We start from the raw sequence: 25119 nt of genomic DNA, 5'->3' as shown, positions 1-25119 counted from the left end.
GAACAACAAACAACGTCAGAAGCGTCTCACCTGGGCTAAAGAAAAACAGACCTGGTCTGTTGCCCAGTGGTCCAAAGTCCTCTTTTCTGATGAGAGCAACTTTTGCATCTCATTTGGAAACCAAGGACCCAGAGTATGGAGGAAGAATGGAGAGGCACACACGGCAAAATGCTTGAAGTCCAGTGTGAAGTTTCCACAGTCTGTGTTGATTTGGGGAGCCATGTCATCTGCTGGTGTTGGTCCAGGGTCAACACAGCCATCTACCAGGAGATTTTGGAGCACTTCATGCTTCCTTCCGTAGACCAGCTTTTTGGGGATGCTGACTTCATTTTCCAGCAGGACTTGGCACCTGCCCACACTGCCAAAAGCACCAAAACCTGGTTCAATGACCGTGGGATTACTGTGCTTGATTGGCCAGCAAACTCGCCTGACCTGAAACCCATAGAGAATCTATGAGGCATTGCCAAGAGAAAGATGAGAGACATGAGACCGAACAATGCAGAAGAGCTGAAGGCCACTATTGAAGCATCCTGGTCTTCCATAACACCTCAGCAGTGCCACAGGCTGATAGCTTCCATGCCAAGCCACATTGAGGCAGTAATTGCTGCAAAAGGGGCCCAAACCAAGTACTGAGTGCATATGAATGCTTATACTTTTCAGAGGTCCGATATTGTTTTATGTACAATCCTTGTTTTATTGATTGCATGTAATATTCTAATTTTCTGAGATTGTGGATTTGGGGTTTTCATGAGCTGTAAGCCATAATCATCACAATTATGACAAATCACAGCTTGAACTATCTTGCTTTGCATGTAATGAGTCTATCTCATATATTAGTTTCACTTTTTAAGTTGCATTACTGAAATAAATGAACTTTTGCACAATATTCTAATTTTTCGAGTTTCACCTGTATATGCGCGTCAGGCAATCTCCTCATTATTACATATCATTAAGTTGAAATGCCTTGGCAGGATAGATGAATAGTAGTATATACAGTAGATTAGTGGCTTAGTGATTAGCACATCTGCCTTACAGCATTAAGTTCCATATGCTTGATTCCCAACGTGAATATCACAATGTCATCTCCATGGAGTTTGCATGTTCTCCATGTGCTTATGTGGTTTATGAAGTTTTCCTCCCAGAACTTCGGTTTCCACCCACTCTCCAAAGACATGTTGTTATGCTAATTGGCTCCTGTCTAAGTTGTCCCCAATATGTGTATGTATGAATGCATATGAGTTAAACAGCCCATACATTAGTACAGAATCATTTTTTCGTTCAACCAGCTGGTTGAATGAAAAAAAATGCCTTGAATCCCCCCTTCATACACTCAAGGTGAATGGAGGAATCTTCCCAATGAGCTTTTGTATTCTGACAGTGGGGAGACTTTCCTGCCATAACAATACACTGATCAGCACTGCCAGCTGTAGCCTGTGACGCTGATCGAGTGGATACAATACAACAGGCTGGTTGTACAAAAGCTGACCAGCTGGTTGAATGGAAAAAAAATGACTTAATACCCCCTTCATACATTCGAGGTGAATGGAGGAATCTTCCCACTGAGCTATTGTATTCTGACAGCAGGGAGACTTCCCTGCCATAAAAATACGCTGATCAGCACTGCTGGCTGTAGCCTGTGGTGCTGATCGAGTGGATAAAATACAACAGGCTGGTTGTACAAAAGTTGATCAGCTGGTTGAATGAAAAAAAATGACTCGATACTCCCCTTTATACACTCGAGGTGAATGGAGGAATCTTCCCACTGAGCTAATGTATTCTGACAGCGGGGAGACTTCCCTGCCATAAAAATACACTGATCAGCACAGCTGGCTGTAGCCTGTGACGCTGATAGAGTGGATAAAATATGACAGGCTGGTTGTGCAGATGCTGATCTGTAAATCAACTTTTTACAACTAGCCTATTCATACATTGATCAAAATGTGGGTGGTCCCTGCTGAACCGACCAAATGTCAGTCCATGTGTGGCTGGCTTTAGGGACCTCAGATTGTAAGGGGCAAGGACTGACATTGGCATACAATATACAGTATATGTAGAGTGCTGCATAAATTGTTGGCACTATATAAATACCTGTAATGTTTGCTCTTTGCTCTAACTTGCTGTCCATGATGAAATACCAGACGTGGTACCGCAGAGCATCAGAATAGCACCAGTTTCACAGCTTCTGATGTACAGAGTACGGTGTCTTTTTGGCACACTGACTTATGAAGGTCGGTGGTCCTTGTGACTGTGCATGCAGCCTTTTGCTCGAAATTTTTTGATACCACCTCGTTCTTAGCAGAGTAAACATTCATTTTGCTAAGTGAACAGCATCAGCCCAAATGTGCTGATTTATGTTTTCTGGCTTTGTTCATTTTGGTATTACTCTCCTTGCAGTTTGTTTGATGAAAGGTTAACGTGATTGCAAACTCTGTCTTTTTTTGTAAATAACAAAAGGGGTTATACTTACCTGCTTTGTGCAATGGAAATGCACAGAGTGGCCTGAACCTTCTTTTTAGTGGGTTGTAATAGCTCTATGATATGTGTACTATGACACAACTTAGTCTGCGTTGTTACATTATATTTGTTTGGTCTGTTTCTGTATTATTTGTATCAGGAGGAACAGATACAGCCAGACTCTCACACTCTGAATGAATCATGTTACAGAATTTCCCCTGGCAAAATAAATCGTTTTCACTTTCACTGCTGTCACACTGATTGTCACCTAAATAGATTTCTCATCTTTATTTTTCTGGATCCCAAGAAGAAATATGGATAACACATTGCTTCAAGGTCTTCCTTTCAGTAAAGATTGCAGGTTTACAAAATATATAATTTATCTCTTACAAGACCCTACCAATTCCCATGTAAATATATACATTCCTAGATGACTACGCTTGTAATATTGCAACAATTAGTCTAATGATTAGCCAGATATTTGTCCCATTTGGCCCAGCCTTGTGTTTGGCCTCATACATGTATATTGAATAATAAGAGGTAGGATTATAGAAATCTGCCAGAGAAAATAAATAAATAAATAAATATATATATATATATATATATATATACAGTTGCAAGAAAAAGTATGTGAACCCCTTGGGATTACGTGGAGTTTTGCATGAATTGGGCATAAAATGTGCTCTGAACGTCATCTAAGTCACAACAATAGAAGAACACAGTCTGCTGAACATAATACTACACAAACATTAGATGTTGCTATGGTTTAATTGCACATAACATGTAAACATTCACAGTGCAGGGAGGAAAAAGTATGTGAGGCCCTAGCTTAATGACTTCTCCCAGAGCTAATTGGAGCCAGGAGTGAGCCAACCTTGACTCCAATCAGTGTGATGATATTGGATGTGTTGCTGACAGCTGTCCTGCCCTTAAAAAACACACACCTGTTTTGGGTTTAGTGGTTTCAAGAAGCACTGTCTGATGTGAACCATGCCTCACAGAAAAGAGCTCTCAGAAGACCTACGATCAAGAATTGTTGACTTGCATGAAGCTGGAAAGGGTTACAAAAGTATCTCCAAAAGCCTTGATGTTCATGTGTCCACGGTAAGACAGACTGTCTACAAATGGAGAAAGTTTAGCACTGTTGCTACTCTCCCTAGGAGTGGTCATCCTGTAAAAATGACTGCAAGAGCACAGCGCAGAAAAGGTAAAGAAGAATTCCAGAGTGTCCGCTAAAGACCTACAGAAATCTCTGGCACATGCTAACATTTTTGTTGACACATCTACAATAAGGAAAACATTAAACAAGAATGGAGTACATGGGAGGACACCACGGAGGAAGCCATTGCTGTCCAAAAAGAATATTGCAGCACGTTTGAAGTTTACAAAAGAGCACCTGGATGTTCCACAGCACTACTGGCAAAATATACTGTGGACAGATGAAACCAAGATTGAGTTGTTTGGGAAGAACACACAACACTATGTGTGGAGAAAAAAAGGCACAGCACACCAACATCAAAACCTCATCCCCACTGTAAAACATGGCGGAGATAGTATCATGGTTTGGGGCTGCTTTGCTGCCTCAGGGCCTGGACGGATTGTTGTCATTGATGGGAAAATGAATTCCAGAGTTTATCAAGACATTTTGCAGGAAAACGTACAGCCATCTGTCCGCCAACTGAAGCTCCGCAGAGGATGGGTGAAGCAACAGGACAATGACCCAAAGCATATAAGTAATTCAACAAAACAATGGCTGCAACAGCACATAATACGCCTTCTGGAGTGGCCCAGTCAGAGTCCTGACCTCAACCTGATTGAAATGCTGTGGCATGACCTTAAGAGAGTGATTCACACCAGATATCCCAAGAATATTGCTACACTGAAACAGTTTTGTGAAGATGAGTGGTCCAAAATTACTCCAGATCATTGTGCAGGTCTGATCTGCAACTACAGGAAACGATTGGTTGAGGTTATTGCTGCCAAGGGAGGGTCAACCAGTTATTAAGTCCAAAGGTTCACATACTTTTTCCTCCCTGCACTGTGACTGTTTACACGTTATGTGCAATTAAACCATGGCAACATCTAATTTTTGTGTAGTATTATGTTCAGCAGACTGTGTTCTTCTATTGTTGAGACTTAGATGACGTTCAGAGCACATTTTATGCCCAATTCATGCAAAACTCCACGTAATCCCAAGGGGTTCACATACTTTTTCTTGCAACTGTATATATACAACTCCTGCCAGAAACTATCACCTTTCTTGGAAAATGTTCATTCAATTGTTTGTTTAGAAAAAAACTAATCACAGGCATGCCTCCAAACTATTTTAATTTAACATTCCAACCTTCTGCCTTTAATAAACACTTTAAAAAAAAGAAAAAAGAAAGAAAACTGTAGTCAGTTGCAACTGTTTTTGCGATCAAGCAAGCAAAAAAAAATATGGAATCACTCAATTATAAGGAAAATATTATGGAATCATGAAAAAAAAGAAACACTACAGTACACCAATAGTCCTTTGTTGCACCACCTCTGGCTTTTATAACAGCTTGAATTCTCTGAGGCATGGATTTAGCTATCAACAAACAGTATTCTTCATCAATCCGGCTCAAACTTTCTCTTATTGCAGTTGCCAGATCAGCTTTGCAGGTTGGAGCCTTGCCAAGAACAATTTTCTTTTATTTCCACCATAGATGTTCAATTGGATTGAGGTCTGGACTATTTGCAGGCCATGTCATTGAAATTATATGTCTGTCTTAAAGGAAAGTTTTCACATAGTTACATAGTTAAGTTAGTATGGCTGAAAAAAGACCGAAGTCCATCCAGTTCAACCAAAAAATAAAGTTATAATCCTACACCCACAGTTGATCCAGAGGAAGGCAAAAAACTCAGCAAGGCATGATCCAATTTGCCCCTGGGGAAACAAATCCTTCCTGATTCCCCGAGAGGCAATCGGATATTCCCTGGATCAACTTTACCTATAAATGTTAGTATCCAGCTATATTCTGTGTATCTAAGAAAGAATCCAGGCCTTTTTTAAAGCAATCCACTCTGCTGGCCAGAATCAACTCTTGAGGGAATCTATTCCACATTTTCACAGCTCTTACTGTGAAGAAACCTTTCCGTATTTGGAGATTAAATCTCTTTTCCTCCAGACGTAAAGAGTACCCCCTTGTCCTCTGTCATGGCTTTTGCCCTATGCAAGATGCATTCTCATCCTGAAAAATAATGTCATCATCACCAAACAACCTTACAATTGGTGGAATAAGAAAAGTGTCCAAAATCTCAATATAAACTTGTGCATTTATTGAAGATTTAATGACTGTCATCTCCCCCATACCTTTACCTGACATGCAACCCCATATCATCAATGATTGTGGAAATTTGCATGTTTTCTTCAGGCAGTGGTCTTTATACATTCCATTGGAATGGCACCAAACAAATGTTTAAGCATCATCACCCTGCCTAATGCAGACTGGTGATTCATCACTGGATATCACTTTCATCCAGTCATCCACAGTCCATGATTGCTTTTCTTTAGCCCACTGTAACTTTGTTTTTTTCTGTTTAGGTGTTAATGATGGTTTTCGCATGCCTTTTCTGTATGTAAATCCTATTTTCTTTAGGCCATGTTGTACAGTTCGTTCAAAGATATTGACTCCAGTTTCTGCCCATTTGTTCCTCATGTGTTTTGTTGTGCATTATCTGTTTTCAAGGCATATTGCTTTAAGTTTTCTATCCTGATACTTTGATGTCTTCCTTGGTCTACCAGTACGCTTCCCTTTTACAACCTTCCCATTTGATTTGTACTTGGTCCAGAATTTAGACACAGCTGACTGGGAACAACTAACATCTTTTGCAACATTCTGTGATGATTTACCTTCTTGAAGAAGTTTTATAATCCTCTCCTTTGTTTCAACTGACATCTCTCGTGACGGAGCCATGATTCATGTCAATCAGCTTGGTGCAACAGCTCCCCAAGGTGTGCAAGCACTCTTTTTTAACTGCAGACTAATTAGCAGCTGTAATCTGATGCAGATGCTTGTTTTAGAACTGCAAAGTACATGGTGATTCCATAATATTTTCCTTAGAATTGAGTGATTCCATATTTTTTTCCTCTGCTTGATCTGCAAAAACAGTTGCAATTGACTACAGTGTTCTTTCTTTTTTATTTTTTAATGCCTCTTAAAGTCAGAAGGGTGGAATGTTAAATTAAATATGTTTTGATTCATGTCTGTGATTTTTCTTTCTACACAATGAAACAGTTGAATGATCATTTTCCAAGAGTGGTGGTTCCATACTTTTTGCCAGGGGTTGTATATATATATATATATATATATATATATATATATATACTGTATATACATATACAGGGGTTGTCAAGAGAATAGAAATGCTAGATGATTTGCTGGTGTGAAGAAACAACATGTTTCGTGTTGAAAGTGGAGGTGATGTAACTTTCTTTTGTTACCTGTAAAATTTTTTATACCTTTTTATACCTGTAAAATTAAAAGTCCCATTTTGATCTGAACACCCCTCGAACATTTTCACATATCCTATATCTTGTTTACAACCTTTCTTCAATTTCAAGAGGCATCTCCATGCATAATAGCTCTCTTCTTTTTTTGTTTCCATCATTATTTTTTACGGAGAAGAGCGGCACACTACTTAAAGGTTAAATAGAATTCTAAACACAAATGTAAAACACCATTTTGCTTTGTATCTCGTTCCATAATCAACGTATTTACAAGCCTATCAGTCACTAGGAGACTTGTTACGCTATTTGTTAAGAAGTAAATTACAATTTTTCAGCGCAGAGCGGAACAGCAGGCTTCGGGGATAAATTAATGATTCATGCATGGTTTGACAGAACAATATGTACTCTAATCACATCAAACCGACATACAAGAGGTCCTTCACTGTGTTTGTCCAGTTAATAGTTTAACTTAATCTGATTCTCCTTGAGGTTGCTGACCTTTACATTGTAGGCAATTTTTAAGAGAGGAATAAAGAGTTAGTACACTGTTGAGTCAACATGGTCTTTCTTGGTTGCTAGGCAACCATACTGCTTAGATCCCCTGCTATATAATTCTGCAAATATGCCTGTCACCCTGAGCACATTGAGCTTGATACAGTAGCATATAAGGATGTGCTACAGCTTTATAATAGGGCAGCGTTTCTCACCCTTTTTTCGGTCACAACACCCTTTAAAAGTATGGAAGATCTTCAGGCACTCCAGGTGAATTATACTATTATTGTTTTTAAGGACAAATTGGTTATAAAGTGCTCATGCGCTGATGGATAAACTGTGATAAACAAACTATCAAAAAACAAATGATTATAAAAATTTGCAGCAGTCCTGTATTTGTGTAGAATACCACAATGCATGTAAATTAGAAACCAGATGAACCGCGCATAAATATAATCATATGCATATACTAAAGTCCCAAATTAGTGAAAGTGCTTGTGCTCACTTAATTGCAATATCTTGCTTCGTCACTCATCCCAGAAAAGTGCTCCACAGTGCTCGACAGAGTGCCCCACATGGACTAACACTCACCCTTAGCCTATGACCAGCTATCTCTAGAATGGTCTATAATGATTTAGGGACAATTCCCAATGAGCCAGTTGTCTCCAAATCTCCACAGGTTGGAATAGACATGTTACCATGAAAAAAGGAAAATAAGAGGATAACCCATAGTGTAAAACTGGTAATTTATTGGGGATAAAACAATTAAAACTCACTCACAAGTAAACTGCCTGTGCCCGGCACCCAGTGTACTCAGCCTTGTTACTCCTAAATATGGAAGCTGCTGTGGTGAACGCTCCTCAGAGCTGCGTGTGGTCCATAGGGCGGAAGTGACATTGGCGGAAGTTGCATCATCAAACCTTGATGCATTTCGATCAAAGATCGTCCTCAGGAAGTGCCAGCTCCTGAGGATGATCTTTGATCGAAAAGCATCAAGGCTTGATGAGGCAACTTCCGCCAATGTCACTTCCGCCCTATGGACCACACGCAGCTCTGAGGAGCGTTCAGCACAGTGGCTTCCATGTTTAGGAGTAACAAGGCTGAGTACACTGGGTGCCGGGCACAGCCACTTCACTTGTGAGTGAGTTTTAATTGTTTTACCCCCCAATAAATTACCAAACAGTTTTACACTCTGGGATATCCTCTTTTCCTTTTTTCATGGTAACATGTTTATTCCAACCTGTGGAGATTTGGAGACATCTTGTTCATTAGGAATTGTCCATAAAGCATTATGGACCATTCTAGAGATAGATGGTCATTGGCTAAGGGTGAGTGTTAGTCCATGTGGGGCACTCTGCCGAGCACTGTGGAGCACTTTTTGGGATGAGTGACGAATCAGGATATTGCAATTAAGATGAGCACGAGAACTTTCATTAATTTGGGACTTCAGTATATGTACATGATTATATTTATACACGGTTCATCTGGTTTCTAATTTACATGCATGAAGAACACACTGGGCCTTCAATAGGTGGTAAAAATTATTGTATATCTCCTGATTTTTTTTAGTATCATAGGAAAACTGGCCCAAAATAGTGAAAAAAAATTATAATTAAAACAAAATGCTATAGTGTATTTTATGCCATTGCTATGATCCACCACCTGGCAGGATACCACATACTGTATGTGCGTGTTATTTGTTGTTTCTAGCTGTAGCAGGGTCAAGAAACAATAGTTAATTTGTCTTTTTTTCCTTTAAACAAACTGACACTCACACTAAGACCTCATACAATCAGACCTAAAAGCAGTACTGATGTTATTACACGTGTTCTCTAGGAGGAAAGTTCCTGTCTAAGGATCAGTCAAATACTCGCATTTAAATACGTAAAGACGTAATGTCTACATAATTTGATTTATGATAATATTTCTCCTTTGTTTAGACTTAATTTACATGCTTACAAACACATATACATGCACATAAAGTGCATGTTTTTGGATGCAGACTTTTGGATTCTGTGTTACGGACCTGAAAGCAGCTGATGTTTACGCACCTCTGTGAATAGCTCCATTGAAAACAATGCCGCTGCATTCAGATCCGTAAGTAGCCTCCCTGGAGGTATTCCTGAGTGTAGCTCGGGGTAAAGTTTCAGTACCACAAGCGGTAACCCCAAGCTACGCTCGGGCTTATCATGCGGAGCTGCTCCGGGATTTGTTCTTCTCTTACCTTGTCCTGCGCTCCCACGATTTCCCTCCTGCGGTGTCCCCTGTAATCTCCTCCGGCGGATGCCGGCATCTGTCTTCTTGGTTCTGTCCCCTGCGATGTTGGGACGTACGGGGGATGGAACGGCGGGAAATTTGAAAATGACAAAAAGTGACATTCACTAAATTCACTAAAATAACATAGTAAAACATTACTGTATCAAACCATTTCACATATATTTTGTCCCTAGTGCTTTGTCCTGTGCCCTGCCTGCATTTTTACTGTTCTTTCTGCCTGGAAACTGAGAAACGACCATGGCATCCAAAAAGCATCCCTTTAGGTCAAAATCGGTTTTAGACCAGCTAGAGAACAGCGATAGTAAATTAGAACTACTTGCAGAATTGAGTGATAATGATTTGTGGGGAAATTCCTCATCAGACACTGAAAACGATTTTGCGACTTTGCTCAGTAATGTGCGAACTTGGCGCTATATTTCAAATTTCAGTGTTTTTGGTTTGATTATATTATTGAATTAAATTTATTATTGTTATATTATTATTTTTATGATTATTTATTAAATTATAATTTATGATTTCGTGTTTCAAATTTTAACACACCCGGGATGTTTTCTAGACTCTTGTTCGAACAGATTTCAGTGAGTTACTCCTAAAAATTACAGGCCTAAATGTACCGCTTTGAGCACAGAAATATGGACATAATCAGACCGCTAGGGAGGTTAAAAAAAACACTTGTATATGTTTTTTACAGCAATGTGAATGGAGCCAAAATATAAAACTTTTTTTTGTCACACACACACTGACACTAACACTAACCTAGATCAAGCCCCAATCTATTTTAACCGTATTTTTTTTTTCAACAGAATCTTTTTTTTTTTGGCTATCACCGTGATCATGAGATAAAGATCTGGCTTTTCTGTTACTCTGAGACCAGGAGCTGTTGGAGACAACTTGGTCTCTGTGCTGGGGGTGCGTGATGGATAATGCTTTCACATGCCGCATATCTCTGACAAAACAGAAGAAAGTTCATTTCTGTGACGCCACATTTATGTGTTATGATGTTGTCAGGAGTGTTGTAGTGGAGAGCACCTGTGATGAACCCTGGCCACACTCTGGTTGACAAAGGCTGCATTAGGGTCAGAATGGTTTTTTTTTCATTTATTTTAAATATTGTCAATTTAAAAATGATGGTGTACACTATAACAGTAGGATTTGTGTGTACTCGTAGTGAAACCGCATGTATGCCTCTTTGAAAAACACTGGACATAATGTATGGGTAAAACAGCACTAAGCAGCAGCACAATTTATCATGCACACACTACTCAGACTGTGTTTCTTGTGGTATACAGCTTGAATTTACCATAAGGCCCCATTCACATAAAGGCAATTAAAAAATCGCTGGCAGAATGTGCAACACTTGTTTGGGTGCCATTACTCTTAATGGCCAAAAGACAGAACCACTTAGCAATTGTGGCAAAACATGCATTTAAAAATTGTGCTAAGCTTGTTGCTCAAAAAGAAGCAGGAGTTTTGTTTGGGTGACAAATGCACAAAAGGCAGCCCATTGAAGTGCAAGGGTTGTCCTCTGAGCGACACCCATTTCTGTGTATAAATTGAGCTTTAAACACTCATTTCCACTTTGCAAGGTGAGAACAGGACTTGAAATGCACCTAAGATGTCATGCAACAAAAATAACCATTCACCTGTGTGAAAGATTCCCAAATCTAAGCAATAACATTTCAATCTGAGGTGTTACTCAGTGTAGCTAAATTAATAATTTTATTTTCAAGCCTTAGTAAAGGGAAAGGAAGGATGGTACAAAAATAATGAATCTACTCAAACTGAAGCATTTTAAAGGAGCACTAGCATCTGACTGCACAATTCTTTGGAAGCACTGTGAAAACCCATTAAAAAAAAAAAGACTTTAGTCAAAATAGTTGTAAACCCTTATATACAGTATATACAGTGATGTGACTGGCCTCAAGTGATACTAAGAGATTAAACAAATCCTCCTACATAGGTGTATCTGTAGTCTTCCCTTCTCCACATCCGTTCAAAGTGCTGAATTTATAAAGCTACATTAGACCTTGTTTTATCCCATCTTTGCACTCCCTACAACCTCATAAACACCCCCTTTCCTCTCTCTGATCGCAATCTCATCACCTTCACAGTGTCCTCATCTTCAAACACGTATCCCTCCAAACAGCAAATACCCACAGAAACCTTCACAACTTAAACCCTTCTCTTTTCCACTCTGCAAATGACCACCTCTATGACTGTCCTGCCCTGACCTGGCCAATGCTGTCTACAACAGATCGCTTTCATCCACACTAGACTCACTTGCTTCTCTAACTACTCGAAGCATCAGACCCCGACCATTACAACGATGGCAGACTGACAACACCAGAAATCTTAAGAGACATAGTCGTGTACTGGAGAAATTGTGGTGTAAAACCAAATCTCAGCAAGCTTTCACCCTATATAAATCTGCTTTCGTAACATACAATTCCCCCCTCCATGCTGCCAAACAAGCCTACTTTGTCACTCTTATTAATACCTTGTCATCCATTCCTCGTCGTCTCTTCTCTACTTTTAACTCTCTACTTTCTCCACCTCTACCCAGTACCTCACTCACTGCTTACGAGATTGCAAATCATTTCAAAAACAAGATTGATGCAATTCATAGGGGCATCTCCACTACACAGACATCTATCCCACTTAGCATACCTTATACTAAACCTCCCTCAACACCTTCCTCTCTTGACCTTGCTACTACTGAAGAGGTCACTTAAGTTTTCTTAGAAGCCCGTCTCACCACCTGCCCCTTGGATCCTGTCCCCTCACAACTACTATGGTCACCCTCTTCTTCTATCCTATGCTCCCTCACTCACATCTTCGATTTCTCCCTCTCTAATAGTGCCTTCCCCACCCCTCTAAAAAATGCACACATCACTCCCATACTTAAAAAGTCTTCGCTGAACCCCACCAACCTGAACAACCCATCTCCCTGCTCCCGTTTACCTCTAAACTCTGGGAAGGCTTAGTCTAAAATTGCCTGAGTTCCTATCTCACTGACAACAACCTTCTTGACCCTTTACAGTCTGGCTTTCGCTCACTACACTCCACTGAAACTGCCCTACTAAAACAAACTGATGATTTACTAACTGCTAAAACCAATGGCCACTACTCTATACTCTTACTATTTGACCTCTCTGTGGCTTTTGATACTGTTGACCATCCCCTCCTCCTCAAAAAACTCCACTCTCTTGGCCTCTGAGACTCTGCTCTCTCCTGGTTCTCCTCCCACCTATCCCGGCACTCCTTCACGTTACCTATAACTCTGTCTCCTCCTCTCCACTTCCTCTTTCTGTAGGGGTCTCTCAAGGTTCTGTCCTTGGACCCCTTCTCTTCTCCATCCACACCTCCTCCCTTGATCACTTGATAAACACCCATGGCTTTAAGTACCATCTCTATCCTGATGACACACAAATCTATCTTTCTACTCACCTCACCCCTTCAGTCTCCTCTCGCATTACTAACCTACTAAGTGAGATATCAGCATGGATGTCACTCCACTTCCTCAAACTCAATCTTTTGAAAACTGAGCTCATACTATTTCCTCCATTTCGTGCCCCCTCCCATGACTTCTCCATCAAGATCAATAATACAACCATCAGTCTCTCCCCTCATGCCAGGGTACTAGGTGTAATCCTGGACTCCCATCTGTCCTTTCAGCGCCAAATCCAATCACTGTCCAAATCTTGTAGACTTCACCGCCGCAACATCTCCAAGATACACCCATTCTTAACCTCTGAAACTACTAAACAACTTATTCACTCCCTTGTTATCTCTCACCTTGACTATTGTAACTTCCTCCTCAATGGCCTATCTCATCGCAGGCTATACCCTCTTCAGTCTAACATGAATGCTGCTGTCAGACTCATCCACCTTACATGTCTGCCATCCCTCTCTGCCAATCCCTCCACTGGCTTCCCATTGCCCAAGAAATAAAATTCAAAACATTATTAACATATAAAACCATTTATAACTCTGCCCCAAATTACGTAACCAATCTTGTCTCCAAATATCACCCAAACCGTCCTCTCCACTCCTAGCATGACCTCCTGCTCCCTAGCTCCCTTGTCTCCTCCTCCCATGCTCATCTCCAGGACTTCTGCAGAGCCTCCCCCATCCTCTGGAACTCTCTACCCCAATCTATCAGACTATCTCCTACTCTGCCCACTTGTAGGCGATCTCTGAAAACCTATCTCTTCAGGGAAGCCTATCCTGACTTTAGGTAATAACGGAATCTTCTATTCCTCCTACCAATCCATCCCCCACAGTTATTATCTTTTGTACCACCAGCATCTCCCTCTTATATTGTAAAGTGCTGAGCAAACTGTTGGCGCTATATAAATCCTGTATAATAATATAATAATAAAGCTTGTCTTAGAGTTCAGAAAAAAGAGGGCGGAGATCTGAAGCAGACACCGAGCAGCGGATTTCCCAAGGGGATGAGCACATCCACAGCCGCCATGTTCCACAGCCAAACACGGCGGCTGTGGACGTGCTCATCCCCAAGGAAGCCCTGTGCTCGGTGTCTTCTCCACACTGATTGGCTGCGGAAGGGATTTCCCCATCAACACAGTGGTATTGAGTGATTGCATGATCTATGGGCTGCATTACTCTTCATTGTATGAAAGATTTTCCATATACCTGCTAGCAAGATTGTAATGATTGTGCAAGGCAAGTAATGTACAAGATTTCCTGCTAACTGGATATAAAGAATATTACAGTAATATAAGCATACTTGTCAAAGTCTCAGGAACAGTGGAAAGCATACCCTTCCTGCTTCATGCTCTCCCTCCAATGCTCAATGCCAGGGCTTAAAATTTCAGGTCCTGAGCTACTAGCCAGGTCTTAAGAGTTACTCGCCACCAGTTGCCCCACCCAACCCCTACACTGCTACACCCCTAATTCCACCCCTAAACACACCCTCGTAAATTATTTCATGAAATTACACTGTTAAATGTTACCCACATTACATCAGGGTCCCCAGACTCCCCCCTCATTACATCAGGGCCTCCAATGTCCCCCTAAACACTCCATCATACTTAGACCATGCACCACATACAACCATAACCCCCCGTAATCTTTCACTCACAAAACCATAACTCTACCAAGCATATCCTACCTACTATCCAACCCGGCAGTACTTCAAATGCCCCATACTCTACCATCCATAATAACCACATAATCCTGAACCTGACCAAACCACCCATACATGTAGGTTTACATACAGACACATGTACATACACACACACAAACAGAGACACCTGCACACACACACAGACATGTACATATACACACACAGAAACATGTACACAGACACATGTACACACACACATACAGACATAAGTATACACAGACACATGTACAGACACACATACATGTACATACACACAGACACATGTACATACACAGAAATACACACGCACAGACACATGTACATACATACACAGACACATGTATATACACACAGACACATGTACATACATACACAGACACATGTAGGTACATACATGCAAACACACATATGTACATGCACACACACATGTACACACACAGACACATGTACACACACATGTACACACACACAGACACATGTACACACAAACACACACACATACACATACATGTACATATGCGCAAACACATGTACAAATACACACATGTACATACACACAGACACATGTACATGCATACACATACACACACACACAGATACATGTACATACACACACACACATATACAAATACACACACACACACATACAAATACACACACAAATACACACACACGTACACACACACATGTACACACACACATACAAATACACACACACATACACACACCCTATAAAAAGTTGCAGTACTTCATTACGTTCACTCATAGAGCCAGGTACTGCACTCTAGTGGGAGTCAGAGAGCACAGCACACCCTCCTTCCTTTGCTTTCACTTTACTCAACTATTGAGCTGTCTGACGGCTCCCAGTGCAAGTGACAGATCCAGCCCTGAGTTCCGAGCCTGCTCAGCAAGACGACCCTGGGGCACACTCGCCCCCACCATTATTTCCACTCGACAGTGTAAGCAGGCGAGTGGAAATTTCAAGGCCTGATATCGTTAAAGCTGAACTCTAGCAGAGGACTAGAAGCTGCTCCTGCCACTATTTCCCTGCAGAAAGACTGGTAAAGAGCTGGATCATGTATTGGCTGAATATCATTTAGGAGAGAAGCTTCTTGGAGCATCCCTTCATTGATAAGGAGAGCCTGATATCTAAAGTCCATTCAATATTCGTTTATCTGGAATCTTGTGACTATCCATCTGGGGCCATTATCTGTGATGTGCTGAAGACTGGGAGGAATATCACAGGAGAGCCAGATGTGGACCTTCCATGCATGTTATAACAATGCATTTTTTGACCACCTTAACGGGGGTCAAATACTTCTGGTGAGTGAGAAATTCACTTATTTCATCTGCACAGGGTAAACAGCGCACAAGGTTTTGGTCCACTGCAACGTACCTTGAAGGGACGGTCACTCCAAATATTGTGATTATTTTTTTCACGTTCACTATTGTTAAATTTTCACTATTGTTTAGATATAATTAGGAGTATTTATTGTTACACCTTGAAATACCTGCTACAAGATGCAGAGAGATGTTTTATTTTTAATATATGTTATATGGTTGCACAGCACCTATCTGTTCACAATTGTATATGCTCATATGACATGTTGCTCTTTATTGAGTACACACTATAGAAGAATATGCTTTGTTCATAGTTCATGTCTGAGGTTTACAACTGTAAATGCTGCTACAAGCAAAAAAAAAGCAATGCATATGTTTTGGATTTCACGTAACTTTCAGTGGTGACAGTGGTATAACAAAAAAATAGAGGATGAATCTTCCAATGAGGTATACAGGCAGCAAAACTATTTGACGGGGGATCTAACCCTTCCGTAATATATCCTGAATTGAAAAAAAATACCTAAGGGAAAACCTTAGAAGAGTGTATTATTAGTGAAAATGGAATGGTTAGAACCTCTGTAAGGTTTTTTGCTGCCACTTCGTTGCTTGGGGATTTTCCCCTTCACTGGTGTTCATTTTCACTGAAACAGATACGGGTGGGAAAACCAATTTTTTACAGTTGCACTGGACAGGAGCTCCAATGAGGCACCGCTTCCCGTGATAGCTACCTAATGCAACTGTCCTCCCACGTTGCAGACTTTCCAACTTTTTTCTTATATTGTCTCCAGGATCAGAGGGGAGATGAGAAATTTCCAATGGAACACAGACAGAAAAAGACCTTAGGGAGGTTTAACCATCAATTATGCCATCCAAAACTAAAATGAAAGCATTGACTATACACTTGTTTTAGGACCCTGTCTGTTTGAAATGCCTTTACGTCTGTTTGAATAAATGTTTCCCTTTTATTTTATCAAAAGGTTTTTAGAATCTTTGTACATTTCAAACAAATGTTTTATAATTGTTACTACTTACATAAAATAGCTATTTTAAATAAATAATTGACACAAGATGCATCTATGGCACAGACACAAGGCATTTTTTATTTTTGTAAAGAGAAAGCACAGCAAAAGATGTTTGTCTTCAGTCTCTCTCTCTTAAAAAATGTAATTGAGGGGGGAAAGAAGGGGGGTTGAAAACTGTTCTGACTTTTTTTTTGGAGGGGGGGGGGCTGTTTTTCCTCTAATGCATGGTCTTTTTTGGCACAAAAAAGGGTCCAGGATAGATGGAAGTAGTTTTCCATAACAGCACAGCAGAGCCACTGGCTTTGCAGAGCCCTTTGTATTATTGAATCCTCTGATCCATTTTTTTTAAGGGATAAGTCTCTGATGAATCCAGTTCTGTAAACAATTTGCTTTTTCAGCAGAGATGAAAAGGAGACTAGAGATTAATTGTATGGCTATTTCATTTATTTTTTCAGTTCTGACCATAATAAACAAAGATATAAAAAATGTCTCCTCTCATGTAGCAAAAAAAATGCTGAATTGAAAATAAGTCCTTTCCTTGTTGTTCAGGAGATTTGTTGGGTCCTGATTTCCTTTGCACTCTGTGGTTCCACTAACTGGCCCCTATATTGCTACAGAAGACAGTAATGATGTAGGAACAGGGAAAAGGAGATGCACTGACCCATGAAGATGTTCTTTAGCGACAAAAAATGTAGGGTTGGGTCTGGCACTTTCACGCTTGATGGCAGTTATGCTGTTTAAAAAATAGTAATACCTTGTCTCACCCTGGTCTGCACATGCTCAGTTGCTCTCTGCTATTTGGCATTGTGCCAAAAATCAAAGCCAACAGAGGCTGATCTGCTGACAACCTAAAGATTTCCTGCTGTTCAGGGGTTCTGAACTGCAAGAAAATGGCAGCCTCAAGCAAGAAGAAACAGGAACAATACTGGAGGCAATTTACAGCACACATTAATTTTGGTAGCATAATTATTTTTGCAGAATGTATGTTCCTTGTTAAAGACAATTATTTCGGTCATGCAATGTTGTACCCTAATGAAATGTATGTCCTTTTTCCTCACAAATAGCTTTCTTTTGGTGGTATTTGATCACCTGTGCGGTTTTTACTTTTTGCATTACAAAAAAAATAAATCAACAGTTTTGAACAAAAACCCAATATTTTTTATTTTCTACTATAAAACAATATAATAAAAACATTTTTAAAAATGAAATGTCTTCATAAATTTAGGCCAAAATGTATTCTGCTACAAATTTTTGGTAAAAAAAAATGCTATACCAGTAATGGCGGCAATCAGGGATTGTGATATTGCGGCAGACATTATTACACTAACTGACATTTTTGTGGGAAGCAGTGAAACTAATACAGTGATCAGTGCTAAAAATATACACTGATAAATGTACTAACGACACTGGTTGGAAAGAGGTTAACATCTAGGGCAATCAAAGGGTTAAATACCTAGCCATGTGCTTGCTGTACACTAGATGGCACTGGTACAACAGAAAGTGATGGATGGTGTTCCCAGCTCTGCTTTGACACACAGTCCATCACTTTCCCCTGTCACAACAAAAGCTATAGCTATGTAAACATATCCACAGCTCTGTTTTTCCTTCCTGCCCAGTGATCTGCGGGTGTTGGTGAAGATCCGTTTGCCTGAATTCACAGATCACGTATTTATATGTGATTTTGCAGAGGAGGCCTGCCCTGTAGCAGTAAAAGTGCTATAAGATGGGCCTAAAGTGGATAAAATACCTGGTTATTAATAGCATTTATATTATCCTATTAATACTTTACACATAGAATCTTTACAGTAGAATTTCAGAATCTCATTAAATCATATACAAAAAAGCCACAAATTCTGCTAGAAACAAAAAAAACAATTGCTTGCTTAAATAATAGGACTTTATTAACATGGTGGTTTACAAGTTTTTTCAAGTAGAAAGGGTTGACATTTTAATACAAATTAAAATAAACTCTGTAAATAGATTTTTACTTATATACATGAGAAAACCTATATACATAATGCAATATTACAGAAAACAACAGCATGCCCTTGCCCAAAGGAAAAAAGATGAAAGAGAAAGTTCTAATAAACAAGTTTTACAAACTGCTGGAATGGTAAAGAGCTTAGATATCAGACTGTTTCTTTATAACACAAAAGTTGCATTAACTACATTTACAAACTCCTGCGAATGACATCTTTGTATGGTTCTTGCTTATGTCATCACTTCAGTATTCCTTGGGAGTACTTATGACATGTAAAAATAACATACCTAATCCCCCAGCTTGCAAGAATATTTGAAGTTACCTCGGATTCCTAAGCCTTTTACAAAAGCACTCTTGTGCTTTTTTTTTTAAAATAACAGACCCGTCAGTAATTTATAATATCCTTTTAATTTAAAGTGTGAATACATCATCCCATATATATATATATATATATATATATATATATATATATATGTGCTGCCTTACAAGATCCTTCAAGTCATCATTTCATAATTTAACACCTGGGTACCTATTCTAAATATTCTTTGTTCAGCTAATTGCTGCGATGCAGCAGTAACTATGATTACACAGTGTTAAAAATACGAGAGGAGGTTTTAGAGCTGGTGCCCTTTTACAGAATGCAGCCCTTTCAAAATGAAATGGAAAAAAACAGCTCATGAAGTGAATACTAGTGTCCGGTTTGTGTAGTAAGAAAATTTATGCTCAGTTCCTGAAGCCAAGTTTCCAAATGTCAGTGCAGTATGGAGCAAATAATGCCCCCATTGTTAATCTAGAAAGATTTTTGCTTGTGTACAATTTTAGAACTGTAAAAGCATTATACGGCTCTCAAGGTGTTTTATTTTTTTGTAAGTTGAAATATTCTTTGTAATTAGGCAACTTGGAAGTAAAAGTGCTCATAAACATAGGATATCTGTCTCCTGATCTGAATCATAAAAATAAATGCATACCTTTGCACAAACTGTGATATATCTCAAGTTGTTGATGGAACAGGAATAATACACTTGACATTGTTCCATATATGGCCTAATGACTTGGGGCATCATTTCTAAATCTGTTGAGATCAATGTAACTGATCACACTCAAATTTATCTGAGAATGTTGGTGATACTCTTGTTCCCAAAGTTATTGTATACTGTGATTTGTGGTGTGCATTTATCATAAAAAATGGTTTTGCAATATTGACATATATCAACATTCCAAAGAGGATATATATATATATATATATATATATATATATATATTTGTACACTTATGCTTTAGCTGCCCATTTACTTTTCATGCAGATAAATTTCAGGGATGTAGATTAATATACAGTTGTTATAAACTTGTGTTATTGTAAAAAACAAGTGTCTTTGCAGCTGGAATTACATAAACTGTAAGTACTATCAATGAAGATATATATGGGTAAAACTAAATTACTTTAGTGAGACATCAGAAGTGCTACTTGTTGCTCATAGTAACTATTAAGAATGTTTGCCTCATTTCAAACTCATAAAATATGGATGCCGTATGAGCAAATTGACACATGCTGATAGTTCTTTGAAACTGCAACTTACTTTTATAATTTAAGAAGAGGATTATAAGTAATGAGACACAACTGTTTTTGCTAAGCTCCTCTGATTAATGTAGAGAGGGGATGATTTAATAAACAGTTTTCACTAAGCCAAGTAAAACCTGTGTTTACATTACACACCCATTTGCAGAGAGATTTTTGAAAATCTGGAACTTGAATAGCATTTGATTGGATGGCTGAAGTGAAAACGACTTCACTGGGTACTCTTTTAGTATATGAACTCTAAAATGTGTTTGCAAGTCTATCTTAAAGGGAATAAAAATGGTTACAGCTAGATATGTAAAGCATAAAATAACAAGTTAAAAAAAATTAATTTGCCTATAGATTTCCTATAACTTTTCAGAACCACTAAATTAAAATACAAATAAGTCAATTCATCTGGGATCAAGGTTTACCTTAAATTTGTCTACACTTGCAAGACAATAACTTTGCATAATTGGGCCCCATAGCAAGCTCATTGAGACCCTTCCCCTGTTTACCCAATCTCCCCCATTAAAAAGGCAAATTCTTAATTGATTCAGAATACTAATTACTAATTTTTTAGAGCTTTTCAAAATTATATAATCATTTATTTTATCCAAAATGTAGTAGCCAAATAGTATTTTTACTTACATCAATGTGTAACTATACAGGTCTGGATTAATTGTGTTTATGGGACCCATAGCAGTTGCATAGTCTGCTTAGGCTATAGTTACTCCCTTGCTTTTCATTTTTTTTTGTGATTTCTCAATTTCTGTTTCCCTCATTTAAACTGCTTTTTAAATTAATTTAGCAGCTGGGTTCACCCCCATACACATATATCAACTGTTATTTTACAAGGTTTTTTTTATTCAAAATGGTTTCTTAGATTTATAAATGCATTGCTTTTCTTAGCACAGATCTAAGCTTTGCTTCATTTCAGATAGCAATGGTCAAGCCTCCACAGTTAAGCAACATAATGAGATTATAAAGAATGACAGGCAATATTTCTGTAAAATGTATGGTAAACACTGGAACACATATAGCTATTTCCCTTCTATTAAACAAAATAGAGTAATCAATAAGGCATTTAACAAAACTGTCACCACATGAAAATAACAAGCCTGCATTGCATTATAGTGCATGATTGTATTGACAGCTCTAAAACACAGATTAAGCTTTTTTTTTTTTTGCTTTTTTTTTTAGAGAACGGGACAACTTAAAATATTGTGTTTTCATTATTGTAACAGAAGAAGGAACAGAAATCATTGGTCAGCCTAATAAGACTCTTGATGGCATTCCAGATGCCTTAATACAAGTATATTCCAAAATACAACAAAACATATTTTTTAAGCTATTTATTATATCACTCTTCTACCCAGAAGCTGTATAATCTAACAATATAACCAAAGCAAAAAAGCAAAGCATTTTAGGATATGTATTCACATGGCCATCACCCCCTCCCTTACTGATTCTCTTCATCATGTTCTTGTTATAAAAGAAAAAAAAAGACCAGATGGTGTGTATGTGCACAGAGAACCATAATTCATAAATGTATCTCCTGCACATTGTACACAGAAGGAGGCACCAAACACACTGCAAAGAAGCCCCAGGAAATTAAAATATAATCAAGAAGAAATGGTGGAGGTGATTCCCTCTCAGTTTAAAGGTGACCACGCCAATGAGTGACTACATTCAGGCAGAACTACGAAGTCAGCACATCAAGCCATTATTGATGGCTTTATTATAACCACTTTTGGACATCTTAGTGGTTGAAGTCACTACTAATTTCATCTAAAATAGATCTAAAATAGATAAACCAGGCCACAATATATCTGTGTGTGGCTAGATTAGAGCTAAATGTACCTTTTTACCAAACCTTCAGGCTTTACACTTGATGAATAAAGTTTAGTTTGTACAGTTGAAGGAATATTTTTTTTGTTTTTGTTACATCAAACAAATGGATCTGTAGCTGCTGAAATCTTGTGCCTTTTAATTAAAGCATTTAGCACATTTTCACTGAAACCCTTAAGAAACAAAGCAGATTATTCCCATCTGGAGTATACACATGCATGAAAAATATATTTGGTCTCTAAAGTCTGTGCAGTCTTCAGTGCACAGCGCAATGTAACTATTTTCCAGTATTATATAGAAATGTCAAATCGCTCAAATTTAACTATTCTCTCCTGCTAAATAGTATATCAAAACATGAAAAACATGATTTAAAATAAAATAAAACAAATGTTTTGTGAGTTTAGGCATCTATTTATAGACCAGAGTACTGACACAAATACCCAGAGCTCAGAAGGCAATGGACGTGGCACTATAGAAAAATATGAAACTAAATTGACACTTGGCATGGGTCTGTGTTATCAGGCAGAAAACAAAATTATGTCAAGGCTGGAAATAATGGCTGTTTATTTTCTAAAAGGGCTCCTATTTGTCACAATGAACTATTGCAATGAGAGCAGTAGCAATAACAACTGTCTGTACTGTGGTCCCATTCTTATGTCTGATGTTGGCACATCCTTCAATCACTTGGCTAACTATGTACACACTGTCTAAGTTTACAGCTTAGTGGCATTTTAACTGCAAGCGAAGCCTCCTACAATTTATTACTCCACAGTGAAATATGGACCTCTCCAACAGAGAGAGGCTTTATGTTTTTTTACTGATTGGTATTAAAATGACAAGGACAATAAAAAGGGGCTGCTATATTGAAGCTTTCATGTTAAGCCACAGATCACAGTAAAAATGACCACACACTTTCAATATGAAAGATTACAAAGTTTGCTAAAAGGTTAGAAGTGCCAAAATATTTGCCTTTTTATCCAAACCCAGGCAAAAAGTCAAAAATAAAAAAATTTCATTAGAAACTTACATGGGATAGAAAGTTTTTTTTTCCTCTAGCAAAGACTGATCAAAGCTATTTCGAAAGGTGGCAGCAATGTTTATAAATGTGTCTCTGTGAAAAGTAGGAACCAGTTTTAATCATTTTGATTTGCCCTTGTAAAAACACATGCTTTTACCTGAACATTTATATGAATTGGGTACAGCAAAACAGAACATAGGATTTATTTAGCATATTGTGCATAGAATGCCACTTTTACTCTTTCTATTTGATGACACAGTTTAATAGCTGGGCCCAGTTTCAGCTCCATGCATTCTTGGACAGTGGGAAGAGTCAGCAATAACAGAGCTTGTCCATCAATGTCCTGCAAGTGAAAAGAAAACAAATGTTTAGGGATTTCAGCAAGGTGTGGTCCACACCTTTTATTTAAAAGGTGTAATCTTAAGACTTACAGTATGTGTTTTATATAAAAGTTAAACACTTTACTAGAGCTATGCATGGGATATCTATACTTTTTAAACTTTCAGTTTTTTAAATATACAAGAAAATTGTGGTCCTAGGTCAAGTCTTAGAAGCTATCCCTCCAACAACACCTTACAAAAACTAAGTAAGCTGAACCATGAAAAACTAAAGCTGAGGCTTTGTCATGAACAATGGTTACTACAAATAATTTAACAATAATTATAATAATAATGAATAACAATGAATAATTAAAAAAACATTCTGCCAGTTACACAAAAGCTTATTGGAATCACTCATATTTTTATTTCTCTCTCTGTTTTTCTGTTTCCTTTTCTAAAACCCAAATTCCATGTCATTGTGGATAAACTAAAAGAAAAGTAATGAATAAGGCCAGTTCTGCTGAAACACATTGACATTTGTGGCTCTCATCTGTTACCCGCCAATAAACACAACATTGCAGTATACACTGTGTGTCAGCTTTTCTTTGCTTAAACTAAAAGAAAAACCTTGTGATAATCCTATATGCTAAGTAAGCACAGCAATATAAGTAATTGTATTTGTGTAATTGTCTCTTCAGGTTCAAGTATAAAAAGATCACCTAACAGTGTATAGCAAAGAGTGATATATTAGCTTAGAGTGTACTTAGAGTTCAATCACTAAATGATAGGTCTTTCATAGCAAATCTTCCTCCTTAGTGATCTGGGAAGTCATCTTACCTCCTACTACTATAGATAAGTATTTCTCACTGATTTGTGTAGGTAAAGCAGTATAGGGTTGATTTACTAAAACTGTAGAGGGCAAAATATGGTGCATGGTAGCCAATCAACTTCTGACTCCAGCTTGTTCAATTAGGCTTTGACAAAAAATCCTAGAAGCTGATTGGTTTCTATGCAGAGCTGCACCAGATTTTGCAGTTTCCAGTTTTAGTAAATCAACCCTATGTCCTCTTATTGACAGAACATTAATTGGGAGGTTGTGAGACTGGTTACTGGTTTCTTACACTATGAAATGCCATAAAGGTATGTGATGTTTGGGTTAATGAATGGCTGATGAAAGTTATTAATTAAGAGCCTGTGTCAATTGGC

General features: G+C 38.4%; 1 protein-coding gene across 3 annotated transcripts in view; it reads right to left on the bottom strand.

Annotated features, from left to right (window-relative positions):
* Positions 1 to 19067: 19067 nt before the first annotated feature.
* Positions 19068 to 25119, bottom strand: part of LOC149462367 (scm-like with four MBT domains protein 2) — a 245553-nt gene continuing 239501 nt past the window's right edge. For all 3 annotated transcript variants that reach the window (XM_089676863.1, XM_089676862.1, XM_089676865.1), the window contains one exon: positions 19068 to 23936. In XM_089676863.1, coding sequence (XP_089532989.1) covers positions 23796 to 23936 — 141 coding nt within the window. In that variant the 3' untranslated portion in view covers positions 19068 to 23795. The remainder of the gene's footprint in view (positions 23937 to 25119) is intronic.

The sequence above is a fragment of the Staurois parvus genome, unplaced genomic scaffold, assembly GCF_062004578.1.
Source record: "Staurois parvus isolate SC_StPar_1 unplaced genomic scaffold, SC_StPar_1.0 ptg000175l, whole genome shotgun sequence".
Lineage (NCBI taxonomy): Eukaryota > Metazoa > Chordata > Amphibia > Anura > Ranidae > Staurois > Staurois parvus.
Note: the sequence above shows the minus strand (reverse complement) of the source record. Positions and strands in the feature narration are given on the sequence as shown.